This window comes from Helianthus annuus, chromosome 2 (assembly GCF_002127325.2).
Source record: "Helianthus annuus cultivar XRQ/B chromosome 2, HanXRQr2.0-SUNRISE, whole genome shotgun sequence".
Classification (NCBI taxonomy): domain Eukaryota; kingdom Viridiplantae; phylum Streptophyta; class Magnoliopsida; order Asterales; family Asteraceae; genus Helianthus; species Helianthus annuus.
The window spans coordinates 125,890,763-125,912,799 of NC_035434.2; the positions used below are offsets into that span (position 1 = coordinate 125,890,763).

At 38.0% G+C, this 22,037-nt stretch overlaps 1 protein-coding gene across 1 annotated transcript; it reads left to right on the forward strand.

The window, feature by feature from the left end:
• Positions 1-16,712: 16,712 nt before the first annotated feature.
• On the forward strand, positions 16,713-19,490 carry LOC110939941 (protein NLP8). The gene is made up of 5 exons (XM_022181505.2): positions 16,713-17,039; positions 17,111-17,580; positions 17,671-17,718; positions 17,894-18,719; positions 18,850-19,490. Exons 1-5 carry the CDS (start codon positions 16,901-16,903, stop codon positions 19,323-19,325), a joined length of 1,959 nt encoding a protein of 652 aa, XP_022037197.1. The 5' UTR covers positions 16,713-16,900; the 3' UTR covers positions 19,326-19,490.
• Positions 19,491-22,037: the final 2,547 nt, after the last annotated feature.

Here is a 22,037-nt window from a genome sequence, read left to right on the forward strand (position 1 = left end):
TCCGTCCTCCCGTACAGTTGACAAAGAGAAACGTCCTATGGAGGAAGTTATTGTGGATGAATCCATTGATGATATGCCATCCGAAAGACAATACCTTAGTTTAGTAATGAAAGAACTTCAAAATCGTCTTCCACCCTCCGAAAGAGAAAAGCTTGAGTTATTTCGAGCGAAGGTTGCTTCTCTCGGTCCCTCTTCCGATTGGAGTATTCGCTTAGCTAGCTGGAATGACAAAGCAAATGATTTAGATTCAATTGTGTGTAGCTCGTCCTCTTCTGATGATGATGATGAAGACCGACGACGTCCTGTTTCTGATACTGTTCGTGTACCAGTTCCTCTCAGGACATATAAGCGACAACGTGTCGCTGTTTCGGATCTTTAGTCTTCAAGTCCGATGGTTGCTTCAGTCACGGTTACATCCAGTTCTGCTCCATCAGACTCAAGAGGTCTTCTTAATATGGAGTTATCTATAGCTCTCCCGTCACTGTCTTCCTCGCTTCCATTCACTTCTTTTGTGGAAGCTACCAGTATGGTTACTTCTCCTCAACCAGTAGTGCCGATTATGTCGTCTCTGATTCCTGTAGTACCGCTATTTGAGTCGTTATCATCTCAAACGGTTACGGGCAATGTGTTTGCCTTATCAGGAAGTTCCTCTCTACCACCGCGACCTAGTACTCTTACTGATTTGCCAACATCAGAGACACGGCAAACTGGTCCGAAGGTCGCTTTTGGTCCGCGTCCGCCAGCAGTGTGACCGAAGAAAGGTTCTCTGCATTCTCCAGTGATGCCATCCTCAGGTCCTAGGCCATCCAGGGCACAGCCGTCTGGCTCAAGACCTCCTAGATCTTCTACTGTTTCTGCTTCGAGACCATCAGGTTCAGGTCAAGAACAGAACTTTCAGGAGTTTGTTCGTGACAAGTTTCGCGATGCAGCCAAAGGTCATGGTTCAACACAAGACTCAGTTTTCTAGGCAGCAGAAAGAAATTGACTTCTTGAAGAAAAGGGATGCAGAACGAGACCAGTAGATGGCTCAGCTTTTTCGTCTAACCAAGGATCAGAGTGTTCAGTTGGGTAAGTTCATAACTCAAGAGGCATCGACGTCTGCTCGACAACAGACCTTGGTTAGTACTACGGATCGACTTCTCGGGATTGTGATAGATCTCGTATCACTCCTTGCTGCTCAGGGGGAGATTTCGGCTTCGGATTTTCAGGTTCAGGCTAAGTGCAAGATGGATGAACTAAAGAAAATCAGAGACTATTTTGACAAGGACAAGGATCCCAACGCGTCGAAGCAGGGGGAGCAGTCAAGGAGCGTACGTGCTCCTGAAGCTGCAACTCCGACTCATGTTGAGGGGGAGTCCTCAGGTGCAGCTGCAGGGGGAGATAAGGGCCCTGTAGAGGCTGATGCAGGTGCCATTTCTGTTTCTGATGGAGATCCTGCTGCTGAATTGGTTTTGGGAGCTGGTGAAGTGGTTGAGGAAATGTTTGAAGATTGGCGAACCGACGACGACTTGGCTGGTAAGTTCAGTTTCATTGAGACTGCGAAAGGGAAGATAATTGAGTATGAGTCCTTACCGGTCAACAGCGATGTTATCAGAAGCTTTGTGTTTGGCTGTGAAATGCCCAAAGAAATATATAATCCTATACGAATTCCCGAAGAAGTCAGTGTGGCAGCTCACAAATGGTTTAGGAATCTTCTAGATGACACTCAAAGGAAGAGGTACTTATCCACAAAAGGTGAGTACTCGGGACAGATTCGTAGTTGGGATTTCGATGAGCAGCACGGCCTGGTAATGCTCAAAAGGACCGATGGGGTTCAGTACTTCAGGCCAAGGGCTAAAGATCTTCAGACTCTTCCAGCACGTGATCTTCATCACATTGCTCAACTCGATCTCAACAACCATACAAATGTTTCCAGTATCAGAGGATTGATTCCTCATCTCGTTGCTGAGAGTCGTGAGAGTAAGTGGAAGTTGTTCAAGCCAGCAGTCGGTTGAGGAGTTAAGTATCTAAACAAGTTCACTGGTAAAGAAGAATGGAAAATGGTTTACCCTCCAGCGAGTTGCCTTCGTAAAATTCCTATGCGAAAGTTCGATCTCAATAAATTCGACAATATTGGTTATTGGTATCTCGATGGGAAGATTGGGGAAGCCGTGATTACTGAAAAGAAAGTGACGGAGGAGATTGCTAAGATTCTGGATCCAATTTGGCTTGCAAACCTGAGGGAAGCACATCTGAAGAAGCTTCGGCGCCTGCCCCTAAAATACAATGAAGAAGATCGTGTTCTTGCGGACCAGTTCATCAAGGTGGTTCAGTTCTGTGTGAAGAACAAGGTCTGGGCAGGAAGCAGCTTCTCAAAAAGGGTTTGAAGATCTCAAGACCAATGAAGACCATGCACTGATCAAGGGGGAGTTTGTTAATGCACTTTTGGTGATAAGTGCATGTCTCCCAATTTATTAGGGTCTTTATTGTGCATTTCTAAAAGATAGTCCCAAGTTTATCCTAGGACATTTTGTCCAAGTTTTAGGATGGAACTTTTTGTCTGAGTTTTTGTTTAGGACTTTTTGTCTGAGTTTTGTATAGGGACAAAAGTCAGAGTTTTCTATATGTAGTTTGTTTTGTCCGGGCTTTCTAGTTTGTCTTGAAAGTCGGGGTTTTGCCTTGTATATATACCTTTATGTGGAATAGACAAGGTGGCGATTCTGTGTGAAATTCTGTGCACCTAACCCTAATCATTGTGTTTTGTCTGGCGGCTGCTTTGTGTGAGTGACGTCATTCATCTTCATCAAGAATACTCAGTGTATTCTTGATTTCTCTCTCAAATCCTTGCATTCTAGTGTTTCATCTGTAGTGGTTGATCATCAGGTAGATTCCGCACACCTGTTGGTTGCTTTAGCTGAGTGAGATCTTGGATTAGGAGGCCTTACATATCCGTTACTAACATTGATAGTACCAGTTCTATAAATTTTAGTCAGTGGAGGAAAATAAAATTGAGTGAGGTAAGAACGGGTCGGGTGAAAAGATTTATTTTAAAACATAAGTACATGCATAACAGAAAAAAAAACTGTGGCAAAAAAATTATCATGATTCCATTGGCCCAATGGTCTTAAGCTTGGATTTGGTTCTCAAAACCGGCAAAAATTGAATTTATGATAACAAATTGATGCTCGATCATTCTGTTTCATCAAGAATTCAAATGCCTTGTTTTTATGTGATGCTTATATATTTTGTTCAGATAAGTAGATGAGATAATATGTTTTGTGTTTAAAAGGTAGGGATAGAGAGAGAGAGTTCTTTAATTCGTTTCCTACAGCAAACTGTCGAGATAATACCAACTAGGGTTTACCCCCCCTGAATTTTAGGGGCCCTGATCCTGATTCTGATTGTTCTGAAAATTCTAGGGTTTATACAGGATTACTTGGGGGTCTCAATTAGGGTTTCCTATTAGACAAATAATATAATAAATAATAGTTTTGGGGAGAGTTGTTACAGATACGGAGGCAAGATAATGTCATGAATTGTGCAAAATGCTTGTCAATATAGGATTAACATGAAGTAAGCATGTTGACGACTAACACGACTGAGTGGTCAAATGACAAATCGGTCAAAAAGGTGAAAAGGATAAGAAATAAGAGGTGAAAACCTCGGTCAGTGAGGACTTACACATAAAAGACACCGAAAGAATGAATATCATAAAAACGAAACTAAGTTCGTTTAGCCCAAATTAAAAGAACTACGTAAATAAGGTTTCAGGGACGAAACCTCTTTAAGGGGGGTAGACTTGTAACACCCCAAAAACGGGTTTGGTAATCGAACCACGTTAATATTGACAACGGGTAAAATACCGTTAGCGGTGAAAATTTACCCGGTAAATATTAGGTTTAAATAAATAAATCTAATATTAATTAAAAGGAGGATAATACTTTGAGAAAACAAAGTAAATAAAAGACCCGAGTTAACGAGACTTAAAATGAAACGGGTTAGGTAACACACCAAAATAAATAGGTGTTATATATTTATTAAATATCGGTTATGAACAAGATAAAATAACTAGGAAATAAATAACCTGGTTAATTAAAAGTCTTGTAGTAATAAAGAAGTTGTTTAAAATACACTCTATGTAACTTGTGTGAATTAGAGGGGCCATAAGGAACAAACTAGAAACAAGTTTTAATTAAATAAAACTCTCAAAACCAAAACACAAACCTTGAGTGCATGTTCTGGTTGACAATTTCCACAGGAGCAAATGAACTCCTTTGTTCAACCCTACCTAGCCAAAAATCAAGCAATTGGAAGGCCAAATTAGTCCCAAATCTAAATCCAAGTTTATATTAGTGATCACCTAAGTAAAGGGATCACAAGGTATGTTAAATTTCATCTCTTGGTTATGTCTTGATTTTTTTTTTTTTAAAATATGAAATCAAAAATTTAGCCTTGCATGACCAATGATTGAACGAAATTAGGGATGAAATCATGTCTAGGAGTAAGCCCTAGTCAACATTTTGTTAAATTAGTGTTCAAAGTTATGAAATCATAATCATCCATTTGTGTGTTTAATGAGTTTTGTAGAAACATGATGAATCCTATAATTTTGATTTTCAAACTAGTGAAAATAGAACTCTATGAAGTTAGTTTTGATATTGAATTGTTTACTAGACACTAAATTGGAAAAAAAGATGCTAAATTGGTGAAATGACTAGTCATGAAACTTGATTTTCAAAATTTATAAAAAACACGCTCATTAGGTGTTTGTTATAATGCCTAAGAGAAAGTTAAAGTGTTGGAATTTCGAGTGGAACACATATTTGGATAATATGGCAAATTCGGCAAAATAAGAAGCGATAAGGGTTCTAAATATGATGTTGATGTAGAATTAATTTCAGATATCATATGATTAGAGGTAGTTAACTAGTAGAAAGTTAAACTGCCCAATGACGAAGTCGAATAGTGATTTCGACATAGAAAATACGTAAGGTGGAATAGTCGTATTTGTTAATAACTAATCTAACCACCTTGTGAATGATGATGATAGTTTGACGCTTAACGAGCTAGGTGGACGCTTGGGGACGAGGCAGCTCAAACGAATCAATAAGGAAAAAGAAAAGCATAGTTTGGATGCGAGGTAAGTGAAGCTTACACCTTTTATTTTTATTACAAAATACTTGATTGAGAGTTGAATATGAAGTATATTAAGTAAATGAAACATGATGTTCCGGCACGATATAATGCGAGTCGGAACAAGTGAGAACGGTAAGAAACCATAAATTATGGTAAAAAGAGTAAAAACAGTAAAATAGTAATCCGGACATGGATTAACAAATAGGTAAAGGGATTTGAAAGGACACCAATTGGCATGAGTCATGTAACACCCTTAAATTTATTTTTTTTCACTTGATTTTAGGAATAAAAAATACACCATTTCAATTAAAATATTGGTTATGTAACAAAACATTCCTTAATGAAGTTCATAAGTACGTCAACTTTAGTCAAGTGATGACTAAAGTTGAAATGTTTCAAAGTTGATTAAGAAATAGTTTACAACCCATTAACTAAGTCTAAGTAAAGTTAAAACACAGCGGAAGCTTCAAAAGTCGTGTTCGGTTCTTCTACGTTGCTTGACCGTCATCCATATGATCCACCTCATCACCTAGGACCAAAACCGTTAAAATATTAGTTTTGACATTATTAAACAACAGATAAACATGAGGTCCAACATCAAATTTTAGATAAAAGAAAAATAAAAGTTTTTCTGGTTCCACCGTAACTTACGGTGTCACCGTAAGTTACGGTGAGACCTGGAAATCTTTTGGTCCACCGTAAAACAGTAGTGAACCACCGTAAGTCCCTGATCTCTACCGTAAGTTACGGTGCCACCGTAACTTACGGTAGTACCTGGAAATTCATGTTTTTGTTTGGTTTGGTCATTACACTAAAACCCAACTCTCGGATTTTAGTTTTCTAGGATGCCAATACGTTAAATCTCACAATTCTAATATGTTATATATTATCCATTATCATAGATTCAATCCATCTCAACCCAAAGCATTAACCATGCCATACTTGATTATTCGACCCGTTTGGCTCATCTAAGGAATCCACCATTGTGACGACTACCAACGAGTTCCAACCAATTTGATCTATTATTCAATATAGCGACATCACCGCTTAAATACAAACGACGCTTATTCTAAAAAAAAATCCAATTACGCATTTAATAATCATCCAATCTACTAAATGTAACGGGTCGAGTTACATACCTTCAAAGTAGCCCTTTTAAACGTGGTTCGCCACCCGCTTGTCCGCTTGACGCTCCTGCACCCGTTCCTATTGAGTTCATTTATCATATGTTTAGAACTCTCTCTTCAAATCATAATTCGCATAATACACTAAACATCGTGATTATGCGTTTAAACTTGGAATTTCAGTTTTAAGCCCTCATAGAGGCATTTCAACAAACACTTCATGGGCAGATTTTTACATAATTAAACACCGATTCTCTAGATTGTTATTTAGCCCTAAATTTACATCATTCAACCCTTTTACATGATTGATAACTTTAAATCTTTCTGGAATCACTTCCAAATGGTCAAATTATACTAGATTCACAATCTATTTCCTAGTGTTCATCAATTTACACATAACCCATTAACCACCTACAATGGTATTCATGAATTCACCAAATTTTCTTATGATTTAAACTTCTATTTGTCTAGGGTTTGTCTCTAAACACCATAGTTATTCCTAAATCATCATAAGACAAACATGCAACTAGAATTTCAGATTTTTCCCAATTCATGAGAATCCCAAGCTAAGAGTTTTCATTAAATTTTACATACCTTATAATCCTCTTGCGATGAGGATCACGATTCTAGGCTCGGATTTTCGTTTGGACCAGATTTGCTCCTCCAATTGAGAGTTTTAAGCAGAATTTAGGGTTTGAGAGTGGGGATCGCCCCCTTTTCTTGCTCCTGGTTGACCAACACCTCAAAATGGGGTGTTTGGATTTTGTTTTACTAACTTAGTAATACAAGTTTCAAATTTTGACAACCTAGGTCCCTCCATTTTGATCAACATTTGATTTAGTGGCTTTTAACCCTACTATAGGTTATTTCTAAACTATTAACCAACTAGGTTAAAATTTCTAATTGGTAAATTCTCATTTATTTATACTTTATATAATTCTAATATAAAGTTTTATATTTTCGGGGTGTTACAAGTCCACCCCCCTTAAAAGGGTTTCGTCCCCGAAACCGAAGTACGTACCAAATAATGTTGGGTGGAGATGTCGCATCTCCTCTTCGGGCTCCCACGTGGTGTCCGAACCTTTCTTGTGCTCCCATTTGACCCTGACTTGGTTAATCACCTTGTTCCTCAAACTTTTCTCCTTACGGTCCAAAATCGTAATTGGTTTTACTGCATAGTTGAGGCTGTTATCCACCTCGATATCATCATAGTGGATATGAGTAGTTTCGTCGGCCAAACATTTTTGGAGGTGCGACACGTGGAACGTGCTATGAATCCCACTCAACTCCTCGGGTAATTCGAGACGATAAGCTACTTTACCAACCCGTTCAGTGATCCTGAATGGCCCAATAAATCTCGGGCTTAGTTTCCCCCTTTTTCGGAATCTAATAATGCCTTTCCATGGGGAAACCTTCAGCATAACCATGTCTCCAACCTGAAATTCAATTGGCCTATTCCTTTTATCCGCATACGCCTTTTGCCTGTCTTGAGCCGCTTTCAAGTGAGCCCGAACTATGTCGATTTTCTTATTTGTAGTTCGGATTATATCAGTAGGTGCTATCCCTCGTGGACCCACTTCTCCCCAACATACCGGGGTTCGACATTTTCTGCCATATAACAGTTCATACGGGGCCATTTTAATGCTCGTGTGATAGCTATTGTTATATGCAAATTCGACCAAGGGTAGATGCACATCCCAACTACCTCCGAAGTCAATAATGCATGCCCGCAGCATATCTCCCAACGTTTGTATTGTTCTTTCACTCTGCCCATCCGTTTGTGGATGATAAGCAGTGCTAATGAACAATTTAGTCCCCATTTGTTCTTGGAATTCCCGCCAAAATTTCGAAGTGAACCGGGTATCCCTATCAGACACAATGGATACCGGCACCCCATGACGTGCTATTATTTCATTCGTGTAAACCTCTGACATCTTTTCTGACGTATAAGTCTCACGGATCGGAATGAAGTGAGCACTCTTCGTCAATCTATCTACCACCACCCATATGGCATCGAAACCACGGTTCGTTTTAGGCAACTTGGTTAGTAGGTCCATTGTGATATGTTCCCATTTCCAAACTGGAATTTCTAACGGTTGGAGTTTGCCGTATGGTTTCTGATGCTCCGCCTTGACTTGTAAACATGTCAAGCATTTTTCCACATACTTCGCCACATCCCTCTTCATTCCGGGCCACCAATAGTTTTGTTTCAAATCTTTATACATCTTGGTCGCACCCGGATGAATTGAATAACGGGATTTATGAGCTTCATTAAGTAGAAGTGCCTTCACTCCACAGGTATGTGGGACCCATATCCTTCCGGATCGAGTCTTCAACCCGTGATTCCCATCTGACAAATCTTTCAATTGATCGATTATTCTTTCTTTCTTCCAATTTTCTTCTTTTACTGCTTCTAACTGCGCCTCTCGAATACGTTCAAGTATACCCGATGTCACCATGAGTTGCATCGACCTCACTCGTATTGGGACGTAATCCGCCTTTCTGCTCAGAGCGTCTGCTACCACATTTGCCTTTCCGGGGTGATAATGTATCTCACAATCGTAGTCTTTCACCGTTTCCAGCCATCGCCTTTGTCGCATATTTAACTCCTTTTGATCAAAGAAGTATTTCAAGCTTTTGTGGTCGGCGAATATGGTGCACTTTACCCCATACAAGTAATGCCTCCATATTTTTAAGGGAAATACCACCGCTGCCTACTCCAGATCGTGCGTGGGATATTTCTTCTCGTGTATCTTCAATTGTCTCGAGGCATAGGCTATTACCTTGTCCCGTTGCATCAACACGCAACCTAGCCCTGACAATGAAGCATCCGAATAAACCACCATGTCTTCAACTCCGTCCGGCAATGTCAGTACCGGAGCTTGAGTTAACTTTTCTTTTAGCGTTTGAAACGCTTTTTCTTGATCGACACCCCAAACGAACTTTTCTTCCTTTCGCGTTAGCTTTGTTAGCGGTGACGCAATCTTGGAGAAATCTTTAATAAATCTCCTATAGTATCCCGCGAGCCCCAAGAAACTTCTAATTTCCGAAGGGTTCTTCGGGGGATTCCATTTTGACACAGCCTCAATCTTGGACGGATCTACCAATACTCCGTCGGCGCTTATGACATGGCCAAGAAATTGTACCTCTCGTAGCCAAAAGGCACATTTAGAGAATTTTGCGTATAACCTCTCTCTCCTAAGTGTCTCCAATACCTCTTGTAAATGATGTGCATGCTCCGCTTCACTCTTCGAATACACCAAAATGTCATCGATAAATACGATGACCGACTTATCCAACATTGGTTTGCAAACCCGGTTCATGAGGTCCATGAAGGCCGCGGGTGCATTCGTCAGCCCAAATGACATTACAAGAAATTCGTAATGCCCGTATCTCGTACGGAAAGCCGTCTTCGGCACATCTTCTTCTTTGACCTTTAATTGGTGATACCCCGATCTACGGTCAATTTTTGAAAACCAGTTCGCACCTTGTAGTTGGTCGAATAAATCATCTATCCTCGGGAGCGGGTATCGGTTCTTTACCGTGAGTTTGTTTAACTCCCGGTAATCGATACACATGCGCATGCTCCCGTCTTTCTTCCTCACGAACAATACCGGTGCGCCCCAAGGTGACACACTCGGCCTTATGAATCCCTTATCAAGCAAGTCTTGAATTTGGGACATCAGCTCTTGTAATTCCGACGGTGCGAGTCGGTATGGGGCTTTTGCTACGGGTTTCGCGCCCGGAATCAATTCGATCCCGAACTCTACTTCCCGTTCAGGCGGTATCCCTGGTAAGTCCTTCGGAAACACATCTTCATAATCTCGCACTACCGGTACCTCTCCAATCTTTCGTGATTCTTTTTCAGGCTCATTAGCGTATATTATAAATGCTTTGCATCCCCGCTTCATAAGCTTGTGGGCTTCCAACATTGAGCACACAATAGGATTGCCTCCTTTTTCGCCATAAATGGTGATATGTTTCCCGCTCGGAGATGTTAGTTTTATCTCTTTGCGAAAACACACTACCTTTGCATGGTATTGAGATAGCCAATCCATCCCAACGACTACTTGAAATTCTTCCATTGACATCGGGATTAGGTTTATCAAATATTCTTCGTTGTCAATGCTCAGTTTACAGTTTTTACATACATCACAAACAATAAAGCTCTTGTTATTACCTATCTCTACTTCTAAGGGCACAAGTAATTTTGTTAGAACAAATGAAGGATGTCGAATAAATCCATATGATACAAAGGATTTATTCGCACCCGTATCAAACAACACGTGTGCAGGAATTGAATTTACAGCAAATATACCTGAGACCACGTCAGGTTCAACCTTTGCTTCTGCGGCGGTTAGTTGAAAAGATCTTGCCTTTGCTTTCGGGGCTTCACCCTTCGGTTCCTGCCCATCCTTCTTTCCAACCAGTTCTGGGCATTCCGACTTCTTGTGACCCGTTCGATAACAATTGTAGCAAACCGTCACTTTCTCTGGGCACGATATAGCCATATGTCCCGTTTTCTTGCATATGGGACAGGGCTTATCCTTGTAACGACATTCGCCTTTATGACCCTTCCCGCAGATCCTGCAACTTGGCGACCCGCCTTTCATATCGGATTTCTTTGCGCTTTCGTTTGTTCGTGCCTTCTTAGTAGGGCTTGGTTTACATCTTGTGCTCTCCGTTCACCCCTTTCGATGCTCTTTATCAGTTCGATTTCCCTTTCCCGAGCAGCATTTATGATCTCGGTAAGGGTCTCGTATTTGGAAGGGGTGATAAATTCCTTATATTCGGCACTCAACATGTTATGATAATAGTATATCTTTTGTTCTTCATTCATCACTAGATCGTCACAAAACTTCATCTTATCCATAAACGTTGCCGTAATCTTGTCTATGGTCTCATTCTTGTGCCTAAGTTGCATGAACCCTTCCTTGATTTTATTCATAACCGCTTTGGGGCTATGATGCTTAAGAAATGGCGTCTTGAATTCTTCCCAAGTCATGACCTTAGCAGCTTCAATACCGATCTCTCTCTTTTTGTTATCCCACCAGTCTTTCGCTTGACTTCTTAGTTGACCCGTACCATAGGCTACATAGTCATCTACGTCGCAATGGGTCCTCTCGAATACCCCTTCGATATCACTTAGCCATCTTTGGCACACTATTGGGTCAACCTCCCCATTATATATTGGTGGTTTACAAGCCATGAATTCCTTGTATGAAGAAGGCTTTCGTCCTCCATGCTTTTCCTTTACTAAATTTGAATCATCTTCTAACTTCTTGATTCTATCTTCTACCATTGATAAAACTGTGTTTTGAATTTTATCAATAAAGCCCGACAAACTGTTTTCGATCGCCTTTCCAACCTCTTCGGCAATCACTTCCCTCATTTGTTCGGTGACTCTTGGCACCGCATCATCATTACCTCCATCTGCCATCTCTATTTCTGAAATGTTTACATAAGTTGTTAAACATTCCATTTATAACACATGCTTTACTTGTTTGATTCAATCAAGTTCATAACTTGATTTAATCGTTCTTGCTTTGATTCCATCAAGTTCACAACTTGATTTGATCGTTCTTGCTTTGATCAATCAAGTTCACAACTTGATTTGATCGTTCTTGCTTTGATTCAATTAAGTTCACAACTTGATTTAATCGTTCTTGCTTTGATTCAATCAAGTTCACAACTTGATTTAATCGTTCTTGCTTTGATTCAATCAAGTTCACAACTTGATTTAATCGTTCTTGCTTTGATTCAATCAAGTTCACAACTTGATTTAATCGTTCTTGCTTTTTGCATTTCTTGTATTTGAATGAGCTTACTGCTCTTTTCATGCATATTTGTTTATTTCTCATTCTTTACATAATACATAATTTATTAACAGAAGTTAATTCTTACCGGACGATCGATCAAGTTTGAACCGAACACTTTGTAGACAACCTTAGGCTCTGATTACCAACTTGTAACACCCTTAAATTTATTTATTTTTTCACTTGATTTTAGGAATAAAATACACCATTTCAATTAAAATATTGGTTATGTAACAAAACATTCCTTAATGAAGTTCATAAGTACGTCAACTTTAGTCAAGTGATGACTAAAGTTGAAATGTTTAAAAGTTGATTAAGAAATAGTTTACAACCCATTAACTAAGTCTAAGTAAAGTTAAAACACAGCGTAAGCTTCAAAAGTCTTGTTCGGTTCTTCTACGTTGCTTGACCGTCATCCATATGATCCACCTCATCACCTAGGATCAAAACCATTAAAATATTAGTTTTGACATTATTAAACAACACATAAACATGAGGTCCAACATCAAATTTTAGATAAAAGAAAAATAAAAGTTTTTCTGGTTCCACCGTAACTTACGGTGTCACCGTAAGTTACGGTGAGTCCTGGAAATCTTTTGGTCCACCGTAAGACAGTAGTGAACCACCGTAAGTCCCTGATCTCTACCGTAAGTTACGGTGCCACCGTAACTTACGGTAGTACCTGGAAATTCATGTTTTTGTTTGGTTTGGTTATTACACTAAAACCCAACTCTCGGATTTTAGTTTTCTAGGATGCCAATACGTTAAATCTCACAATTCTAATATGTTATATATTATCCATTATCATAGATTCAATCCATCTCAACCCAAAGCATTAACCATGCCATACTTGATTATTCGACCCGTTTGGCTCGTCTAAGGAATCCACCATTGTGACGACTACCAACGAGTTCCAACCAATTTGATCTATTATTCAATATAGCGACATCACCGCTTAAATACAAACGACGCTTATTCTAAAAAAAATCCAATTACGCATTTAATAATCATCCAATCTACTAAATGTAACGGGTCGAGTTACATACCTTCAAAGTAGCCCTTTTAAACGTGGTTCGCCACCCGCTTGTCCGCTTGACGCTCCTGCGCCCGTTCCTATTGAGTTCATTTATCATATGTTTAGAACTCTCTCTTCAAATCATAATTCGCATAATACACTAAACATCGTGATTATGCGTTTAAACTTGGAATTTCAGTTTTAAGCCCTCATAGAGGCATTTCAACAAACACTTCATGGGCAGATTTTTACATAATTAAACACCGATTCTCTAGATTGTTATTTAGCCCTAAATTTACATCATTCAACCCTTTTACATGATTGATAACTTTAAATCTTTCTGGAATCACTTCCAAATGGTCAAATTATACTAGATTCACAATCTATTTCCTAGTGTTCATCAATTTACACATAACCCATTAACCACCTACAATGGTATTCATGAATTCACCAAATTTTCTTATGATTTAAACTTCTATTTGTCTAGGGTTTGTCTCTAAACACCATAGTTATTCCTAAATCATCATAAGACAAACATGCAACTAGAATTTCAGATTTTTCCCAATTCATGAGAATCCCAAGCTAAGAGTTTTCATTAAATTTTACATACCTTATAATCCTCTTGCGATGAGGATCACGATTCTAGGCTCGGATTTTCGTTTGGACCAGATTTGCTCCTCCAATTGAGAGTTTTAAGCAGAATTTAGGGTTTAAGAGTGGGGATCGCCCCCTTTTCTTGCTCCTGGTCGACCAACACCTCAAAATGGGGTGTTTGGATTTTGTTTTACTAACTTAGTAATACAAGTTTCAAATTTTGACAACCTAGGTCCCTCCATTTTGATCAACATTTGATTAAGTGGCTTTAACCCTACTATAGGTTATTTCTAAACTATTAACCAACTAGGTTAAAATTTCTAATTGGTAAATTCTCATTTATTTATACTTTATATAATTCTAATATAAAGTTTTATATTTTCGGGGTGTTACAAATCATACGGGTCAAACAAAACGAGAAACGATTTTTAAGTAAGATGAATTCAAAAAGGTAAACCGGGATAAGTTAAAGGGGGTGAAATGGTATTTAAATACCATCTCATAATGATAATTGGTTATTTCGACTAAACGGGTCAAATGGTGTTGTTAACCCCATTCGTCAATAATATCTGATGAGCGTTTGTTGAGTTTTGTGATCACAGGAATTAACACATGGTTCGTGTTGCTATTAACTAGGAATTAATAGCGAAAGGTATTTAAACGGGTTAATCCTATGACCCGAGCTAGGTACGCATGTTTAGAATTATAGCTAAAAGCAATATTTTGGTCAAATATTAGCGAAAGTCCTTCGTCGTAAAATGAAGGACTAAAATTGGCTGAAAAGCCCTTGAGAAGTAAATTGGGCAAACAACCTTTAAGAGTTGTTTAGAAATAAGCATTTTGATAAATTGAATCCTTGGGATAAGTATAAAAATGGAGATATGATGTAAACTAAAAAGAAGCGTGATGTAAGCTTGAAAGTGCTAAATACCCTTAATGGGTCAAAATGAGTAAATATGCAAAACCGGTTGAGATTTGCATAAGAACCCGTAATTTGAACCTTGAATATTAGTAAACTTATATAACGTGTTATGCATGACATTTTAAAGGCAACCAACAAGTTTGCTTGATCAAATCACAAACGGGTCAAAAGTGTCATAATTGAATTTCAAGCCGAGAGCTTGAAATATAAAATTTGGTGAATTCAGATGTCGGGTTTTTACTCCATGAGATGGAGAATTAAATTACGAACGTGTAGGAAAAAGAATCGCGTAAAACGTGTAGGAAAAAGTTATGCACATTTGAAGTTTGATTTTGTAAAAAAAAAATAGAGTTGGGCAGAAAATGCAGGTCCAGAAACAGACCTGCTGGAAAAATGACTCCCCCGCGGCACGCGACGGGGCACAATCGATCAGGCGCGACACGCGGGGCCGCTCACAGCCCGCGAAGGATTTAACTCTATATTCCGAAATTTGATTTTGTTTTCGTTTGTTTGATACTAGAACTTGATTATACACATTTTAATGTTGTCAAAACTAACATTTAAGTTGGTTTTGATGTTAGGTGTAGTTGGCGAAACTCCGGATGGTGATCAAGCAAGATTTCAAGAACCGAACACAACACTTGAAGCTTCCGCGTTATCATATTTTGTTTTAACTAAATATGAACATGTAACTTTGATGTCACTTTTAGAACATCTTAAACTAGTAGAGATATTAATCCTAAATACTCTAATCATGTATGGATATTAAACTTAACAAATTTTGTTAACCCGTATTTTACGCAAACTTTTTGCGTATTTAGTAGTAAATTCAAATTAAATTAACATGGGTGTTACAGTTGGTTAAACGAAAGGTGCACAGTGGTCGGAGTAGAGCTTATCCTGAAAACAGACTTAGCTTTTAAACTCAGAGTTCGGAAACTCGAACCCGAAAACTCAACATACTGAGGTTAACGATGGTGGAGGTGTGTGATGTATGATGATCGGCAGATGATGGACAACGATGGTGAAGTGTTGTGAACGTGACGGTGGTTATCATGGAGCTTTCTGTGACAGTGGAGGATGGTAGATTAAATGCAGAAGATGATGATGGAGAACAGAGGATCAACGGAAATGGTGGACGATGTGATGTCGATGAACGAGAGATAATGGGATGTCGAGGTTGAAACGGTGGTTGTTATAGTGGCAGAGATGATCAAGGTGACGTAGAGTGTCGATGACGACGGAGAAGATGGTGGATAGTGAAGGTGGTGGTTCAACTCGAAAACTCTGTGTTGCAGGTGAGAACAATTTTAAAATTGTTATATACAAAAATAATTTTAATTCAAAATTCTTTGTAAAATGGATTTTAACTTAAATAAAATTAGGTGTTAGTACCCAAATGTGTTACACTGATAAAATTAAAAATAAATTATAAGGGTATTAAGGTCATTATATTGATAAAATAAACTAATTTTGGTGTTAGTACCAAGAGGTTTTACAAAATTGAAATCATAAAACCTGAACCTGTTAAAAAAAGTTAGTACCCAAAGACGTAACTAACTATAAACCACAGGGTCCATCTATGTAATTAACTCATATATTATGATATATTATATTTTAGCAAGTTTCACCTATTAGAACACCTCCAATGCTGAGCTTTGGATGCAAACAAACACCACCACAATGTTTTTTCTCATTAAAGGAGACATCTAGGGCGTGCGTTTGTGTTAACCCATAGTGTAAACACTACTCAATTTTTTCAAAGAACAAAATGGTCGTTAGTACAGTGTATTTTTTTTCTTACAAAAAGTTATAGCCTTTTTGAAAATCGTGAAAGAAATAGATATTTGAGTCGCAAACATTGAATAAGTTAATCTCAAATCATTAAATTATTTGGTCATAGACCAAAACCTTCTCCTATACTTGGTATGAATTGGCTCTTTTATACACGATTGTTTACGTATATAATATACTCCTCAAGTCGTAGTTAAAACACTGATTTTTCGTTTTAAATTTATTTCATCATTATAAATACATTTTTTTCCATGATACCGCGTGAAATATGAAACCGGTGATATTTTTATAATATGAGACTTACAAAGTTGAGACATATTAGACAAGGCCATTTATTTTACAAAACCTTCCCTCCCTCGTCGTTGAAATAAACAACTTCCTTCAACTGCGGCCAAAACCTTCCCTTCTTTCCGGCCACCACCTCTCCATCGTCATCGCCCACCAGAAACACACCTCTCTTTGAACGGGGTGTGCTTTTCATTTCTTGACTGTCAGTCAACGAAGTCAACTAATTTCATATATGATTCCAGAATTAGAGCTCTCCGAGTTCCTTCAAATCTTTTCTCCAATCTCTCTTCATCATAGGGAACGTAAATCTGATAAAAATCCATGGGTTTTTTGGAGGGAATCTGAAGGATGTGAAAATAATTCATCGTCGGGTCAGTAGTTGCTTTCCTTTATCAATTGTTAAGATGAAATCTGCATTTTCTAATAAATAATTATTATGCAGCTGATCTTGCCACTACTCCCATGTTTCATGAAATGATCAAATCTGCACTTTCTAATACTAAAAGTTACAGCGGCTTCTTTGTTCAGTTCTGGGCACCTGTAACAATAGACAGCAGACGGCTACTTTCAACTTCAGATCAACCATTTGCCGTCATGGATCTTTCCAACAACTTCGCCATGCGTAGACTACATTCTGAGAAGTTTAAATATAATATTGATATGAATAAGCTTCACATTGAACCGGACCACATGATCTTAAGTGGTGGACCCGCCACTGCTTTCCTCAATTGTCGGGCGTCTATAGATGAACCCCAGGGGTTTCTGTTGGAATTTGATGGTGATGTTGACTTGATATCTGTTATGGTTCCTATTTGTTTGCCTTTCAAAAGCAATTGTATTGGTGTTCTCGAGTTTATTTTGGGACAACTTGACTTGGCGGAGTTTCTTTTTTACACAGTTGAGGCAATAAAGGTACGTGTTTATGAGATTCTACAAAACCATATCAAAGGAATACTTTCGATTTCTAAAGACATATATCTTGTTTGCTACTTCTGTTTGCAGAAAGCTGGTCTGGATGTGTTTTATGTACAACATCTTATACCATACAAGGTAACCCTTCCAAATTAATTATTAAAAAAAATTATCATTTGTGCTTCAACAGAATTTGGTACCAACAATAACTTAAATCTTCATGTAAATTTTTGTCATATAACTGTTAAAAGTGATGATCTTTTTCATTCTATGTTCTACGGTTAGAGATTTGATGTTTACTATTCTAAAACAGACTATAAGTGGTCTTGAAGTTACCAAGGACAAGATTGAAGAGGCACTAAAGTTCGTTTGTCAATCACATAAGTTAGCACTAGCTCAAGTTTGGATCCCTTATGAGGAGGATAAAAATAATGTGCCTTTTTCATATTCTTTGGATGACACTCAAACAAAGCGATTGTTAGCGATCAAATTGACTGGTTATCTTTATGCTGAGGCAGATGAACATGATGATTTTGAGCCATACTTTAGATTTGGTGATGTAACTTCTCTTCCAATAGGGGGTGAATTTCATTTGGTGACACTTCACGATTTTAAATCACGGTATTTTTCTATGCTTCATTCAGATATGCTCGTAGATTGGGGGAATAGGTCTTGTATTCCTCCAACTAGTGCTCTTACAATATGCTTGAGGAGTAATGACACCGCTGATCTTAATTACGTTTTTGAGTTCTTATGGAAGACCAGACAATCAAACTATGTTAACCTTTCGGAGGCTATACTCTTAACATTGAAATGGTGTTTGCCCAGATTCAAGTTTGCTTCTGGTGCAGAACTAGGTGACGGTTTAGATGCTATTCTTGTTGAGAGTTCTACAGATGATGAAGACGATGAAATTGTTGAGAGTTCTACAGATGATGTGGACGATGAAATTGGTGTTTTCCAAGAAAAAAGATCATCACCGATGCCGAAAGCAACAGAAAAAGGAAAGAAACCAATGGTTGTGGACCCCATAGTACCTTCAAAGGTGAAGTGCAAGACGACTCCAACAGAAGTAACTCTTGAAGACATTGGGAAACATTATGGAAAAACCCAAAAGGAAGCTGCAAAAATCCTAGAAAGTAATCAATGATAATCCTTTATATTACAATCACAACTGGTTTAAGAAATTCAAATACAAACTGTTTTCTTTACTGCAACTTTAATATACTAAACGTTTAAGAAATCTTTCTTTTTGATATTGTGCTATAGTATCTGAATCTACTGTGAAACGAATCTTGAGAAAAAATGGCGTCAAGAATTGGCCAAGACCGACTTCTGTGAAGAGGAGGAAGGCAAATGATTCGTCCATTATTCAAATCGACGCAAATGAAAGAGACAATGGGGCAATTCAGGAGCCATCAACCATCAATATAAACCAAAATGAGCTAACTATAAAAGCAGGGCTAGCTGAATCTATGATCAAATTCCGTATCCCTATCTCGCAAGCAACCTTTGTGACTGTTCAAAAAGAAATTGGTAGGAGGTTCAATTTGAGTCTTGGGACTTATCAGCTCGAGTATCGTGATGAAGTTGATGATTGGATACTACTAAGAACTGATGAAGAAATGGGACATTGTATCGACAGTTCGAGAAAATCAATATCAAAAGAAGTTCGATTGCGTGTGGTACCATTTACACAACCAATGTCCGGTCCTGGTGGTTCCTTAGGAACCTTTTTTGTTTAACAAATGTGTTTGTTTCCTTTGTTTCAGTACAACTGCCATCTTTAGAAAAAAAAACTGATATAAGAACATTAATATATAATTCCTGTTTGGTTTATGTTTTGAAGGATTTTACATTAACTATAATTGAAATGAGTGGTTTTAGCAAGATGGTTTTGTCTCACATTTGTTTCTCTGTAAGCAAGAACATTATTTGGTTGAAGATGGTGGTATATCTGGTTTGACGTATAGTTTTTATCTTTTGTGATAGTTTTTATGCACAGTACACCAATGGTATTAATCATGTTAACTTGATAATCTCTAGACTGTAAATTGTTTGTGTAATTTTTAGGCATCTAGAGTCTAGAGATGTTTTGAAGTGAACTTTCACTTTTTCCATCTATTATGGCAGACAGTTTATACTTTTGGGGTTTTGTGGATTCTTTTGGCAGCTACTTAGATTAGATCTAAGTTTTGAAATTGTTTCTAACCATTCTTGTCATTACTTATATGTTAGCGACAACTCTGATAAAATAAAACATACAGCTATTTTTCGTAGATGACATAATACATTCAACTTGAGCCATGATTAGTTGATAATGATGACCAGTTGATTCAAAGATGTCATAATAAAAAAAAAAAAAATTATCCAAACACCCACTTCCGTCCTACATGTTTGGTCGGTTTCGTTTTTTTTTTCCGGTTTGGTCGGTTTTGTTGCAGTTCAGTTTGATTTTTTGTTTCGCTTTGAATGGTCTTTTCGGTATCGTTTCAGATCGATTCGATCTTTTCAGTTTTATTGTTTTGCTTCGTTCCGGTTCAGTTTCTTTAGTTTTTTTTGTTTCGTTTTAGTCGGTTTCGTTTCGATTCGGTTTTGATTCTTTATTTCTTTTCTAATCGGTTTTTCGGTTTCGTTTCAAATCGTTTTTTATCTTTTTGGTTTTTTTTGTTTCCTTTCGGTTTTTATTTCGTTTTAATATTTGTTACTTAACGAAATTAAAATTTTGATAGTATTTTCATGGTTAACTCCATTGTAAGGCCTCCAATCCAAGATCTCACTCAGCTAAAGCAACCAACAGGTGTGCGGAATCCACCTGATGATCAACCACTGTAGATGAAACACTAGAAAGCAAGGATTTGAGAGAGAAATCATGAATACACAGAGTATTCTTGATGAAGATGAATGACGTCACTCACACAAAGCGCCGCCAGACAAAAGAGAATGATTAGGGCACAGAAATTCACACAGAAATCGTTACCTTGTCTATTCCATATTAAAGTATATATACAAGGTGAAACCCGGACTTTCCACACTAAATAGAAAGCCCGGACAAAACATGAAGCACAAAGCAAGCACAGAGTTTTTGCTACAAAACTCAGACAAAACTAGACTATACAAACTCTGTCTAATCATAAACTCTTTCTACACATAAACTCTTTCTAGCCATAAACTCTTTCTAGCCATAAACTCTTTCTAGCCATAAACTCTTTCCAAAACATAAACTCTTTCCAAACTTTGGACATTGTTCAATAAAGACCCTAAATGTTGGAAGCCTTGCACTTATCACCCAAAAGTGCATTAACAAACTCCCCCTTGATCAGTGCATGGTCTTCATTGAACTTGAGATCTTCAATTCCTCTTTGAAAAGTCGCTACCTGCCCAGACCTTGTTCTTCACACAGAACTGGACCACCTTGATGAACTGGTCCGCAAGAACACGATCTTCTTCATTGTATTTTAGAGGCAGGCGCCGAAGCTTCTTCAGATGTGCTCCCCTTAAGTTTGCAAGCCAAATCAGATCCAACACATTAGCAATCTCCTCCGTCACTTTCGTTTTAGAAATCACTGATTCCCCAGTCTTGAGATGCATGATCCAAACGCACACAGCTTCTCCAAATCTTCCATATTGAGATGAACGATCCAGACCTGAAACACTTAACCCAGAATTAAGAAACTTGACCCTGGAGACATCGGCCCAAACCTGAATCCCAAAAATAAACTCTAATACCCCAGAATGAACAATTGAAACATTTAAACAATCAATATTTAATAACTTATTTAAACAATTTTCACAACCCTAGAGTATACTTAATATGATAACTCGCACATAGAAACAAGAAAGCAAAATCTTTTTGTTTTTTTTTTCAATTTTTGACTTAAATGGAAATTAAACCTAGAACGTATTTACACTAAATTTCTTTTTGTGAAATCGAAGCAAAGGAATCATATCGGTTTTTCTGTCAGTATCCAAACACAAGAACCATGGCATTTAGCTTTAATGTTTTAGAATAATGTTGACAGTTCAAGACGTTCAACGGTATTGTGGTCCACCTAAGTTTTAGCACGCTTTCGAACACTGTTTTCGAGATATGGAATTAAGTGTTTTAATGCTGACAGTAACTATGTTTACCCACCTCAGAATATACTCCCGTATCAAGGTATGCGCGAGAGATCATCTTACTGGTGAGTATACCATTTATCATCTGTTTTTGAACGTATAAGCTAATGTGAGATACTCACTTATTTGGATTTCAGATGCAAAGGGCACAGGAGCAAGTCATTTGTGATAGAATCACTTATTGAGGATAGACTTGACTCCCGCAAGATTTTGAAGGACATGTGATTGTTTATCACTTATTCGGGTCGGATGCATCATGTTTTGAAGATATTTACACGTATGTATGGTATCATGGAAGATCTAGACTTGCGTCCCCGTTATTTGTCGGTAAAAGAAGC

What these genes read in the sequence shown, in the direction of transcription:
- LOC110939941 (XM_022181505.2), top strand. Translation starts at nt 16,901, where the DNA reads ATGATTCCAGAATTAGAGCTCTCCGAGTTCCTTCAAATCTTTTCTCCA. An exon ending in ACACAGTTGAGGCAATAAAG is followed by an intron (nt 17,581 to 17,670) that starts GTACGTGTTTAT and finishes TTCTGTTTGCAG; the next exon opens with AAAGCTGGTCTGGATGTGTT. An exon ending in AGCTGCAAAAATCCTAGAAA is followed by an intron (nt 18,720 to 18,849) that starts GTAATCAATGAT and finishes ATTGTGCTATAG; the next exon opens with TATCTGAATCTACTGTGAAA.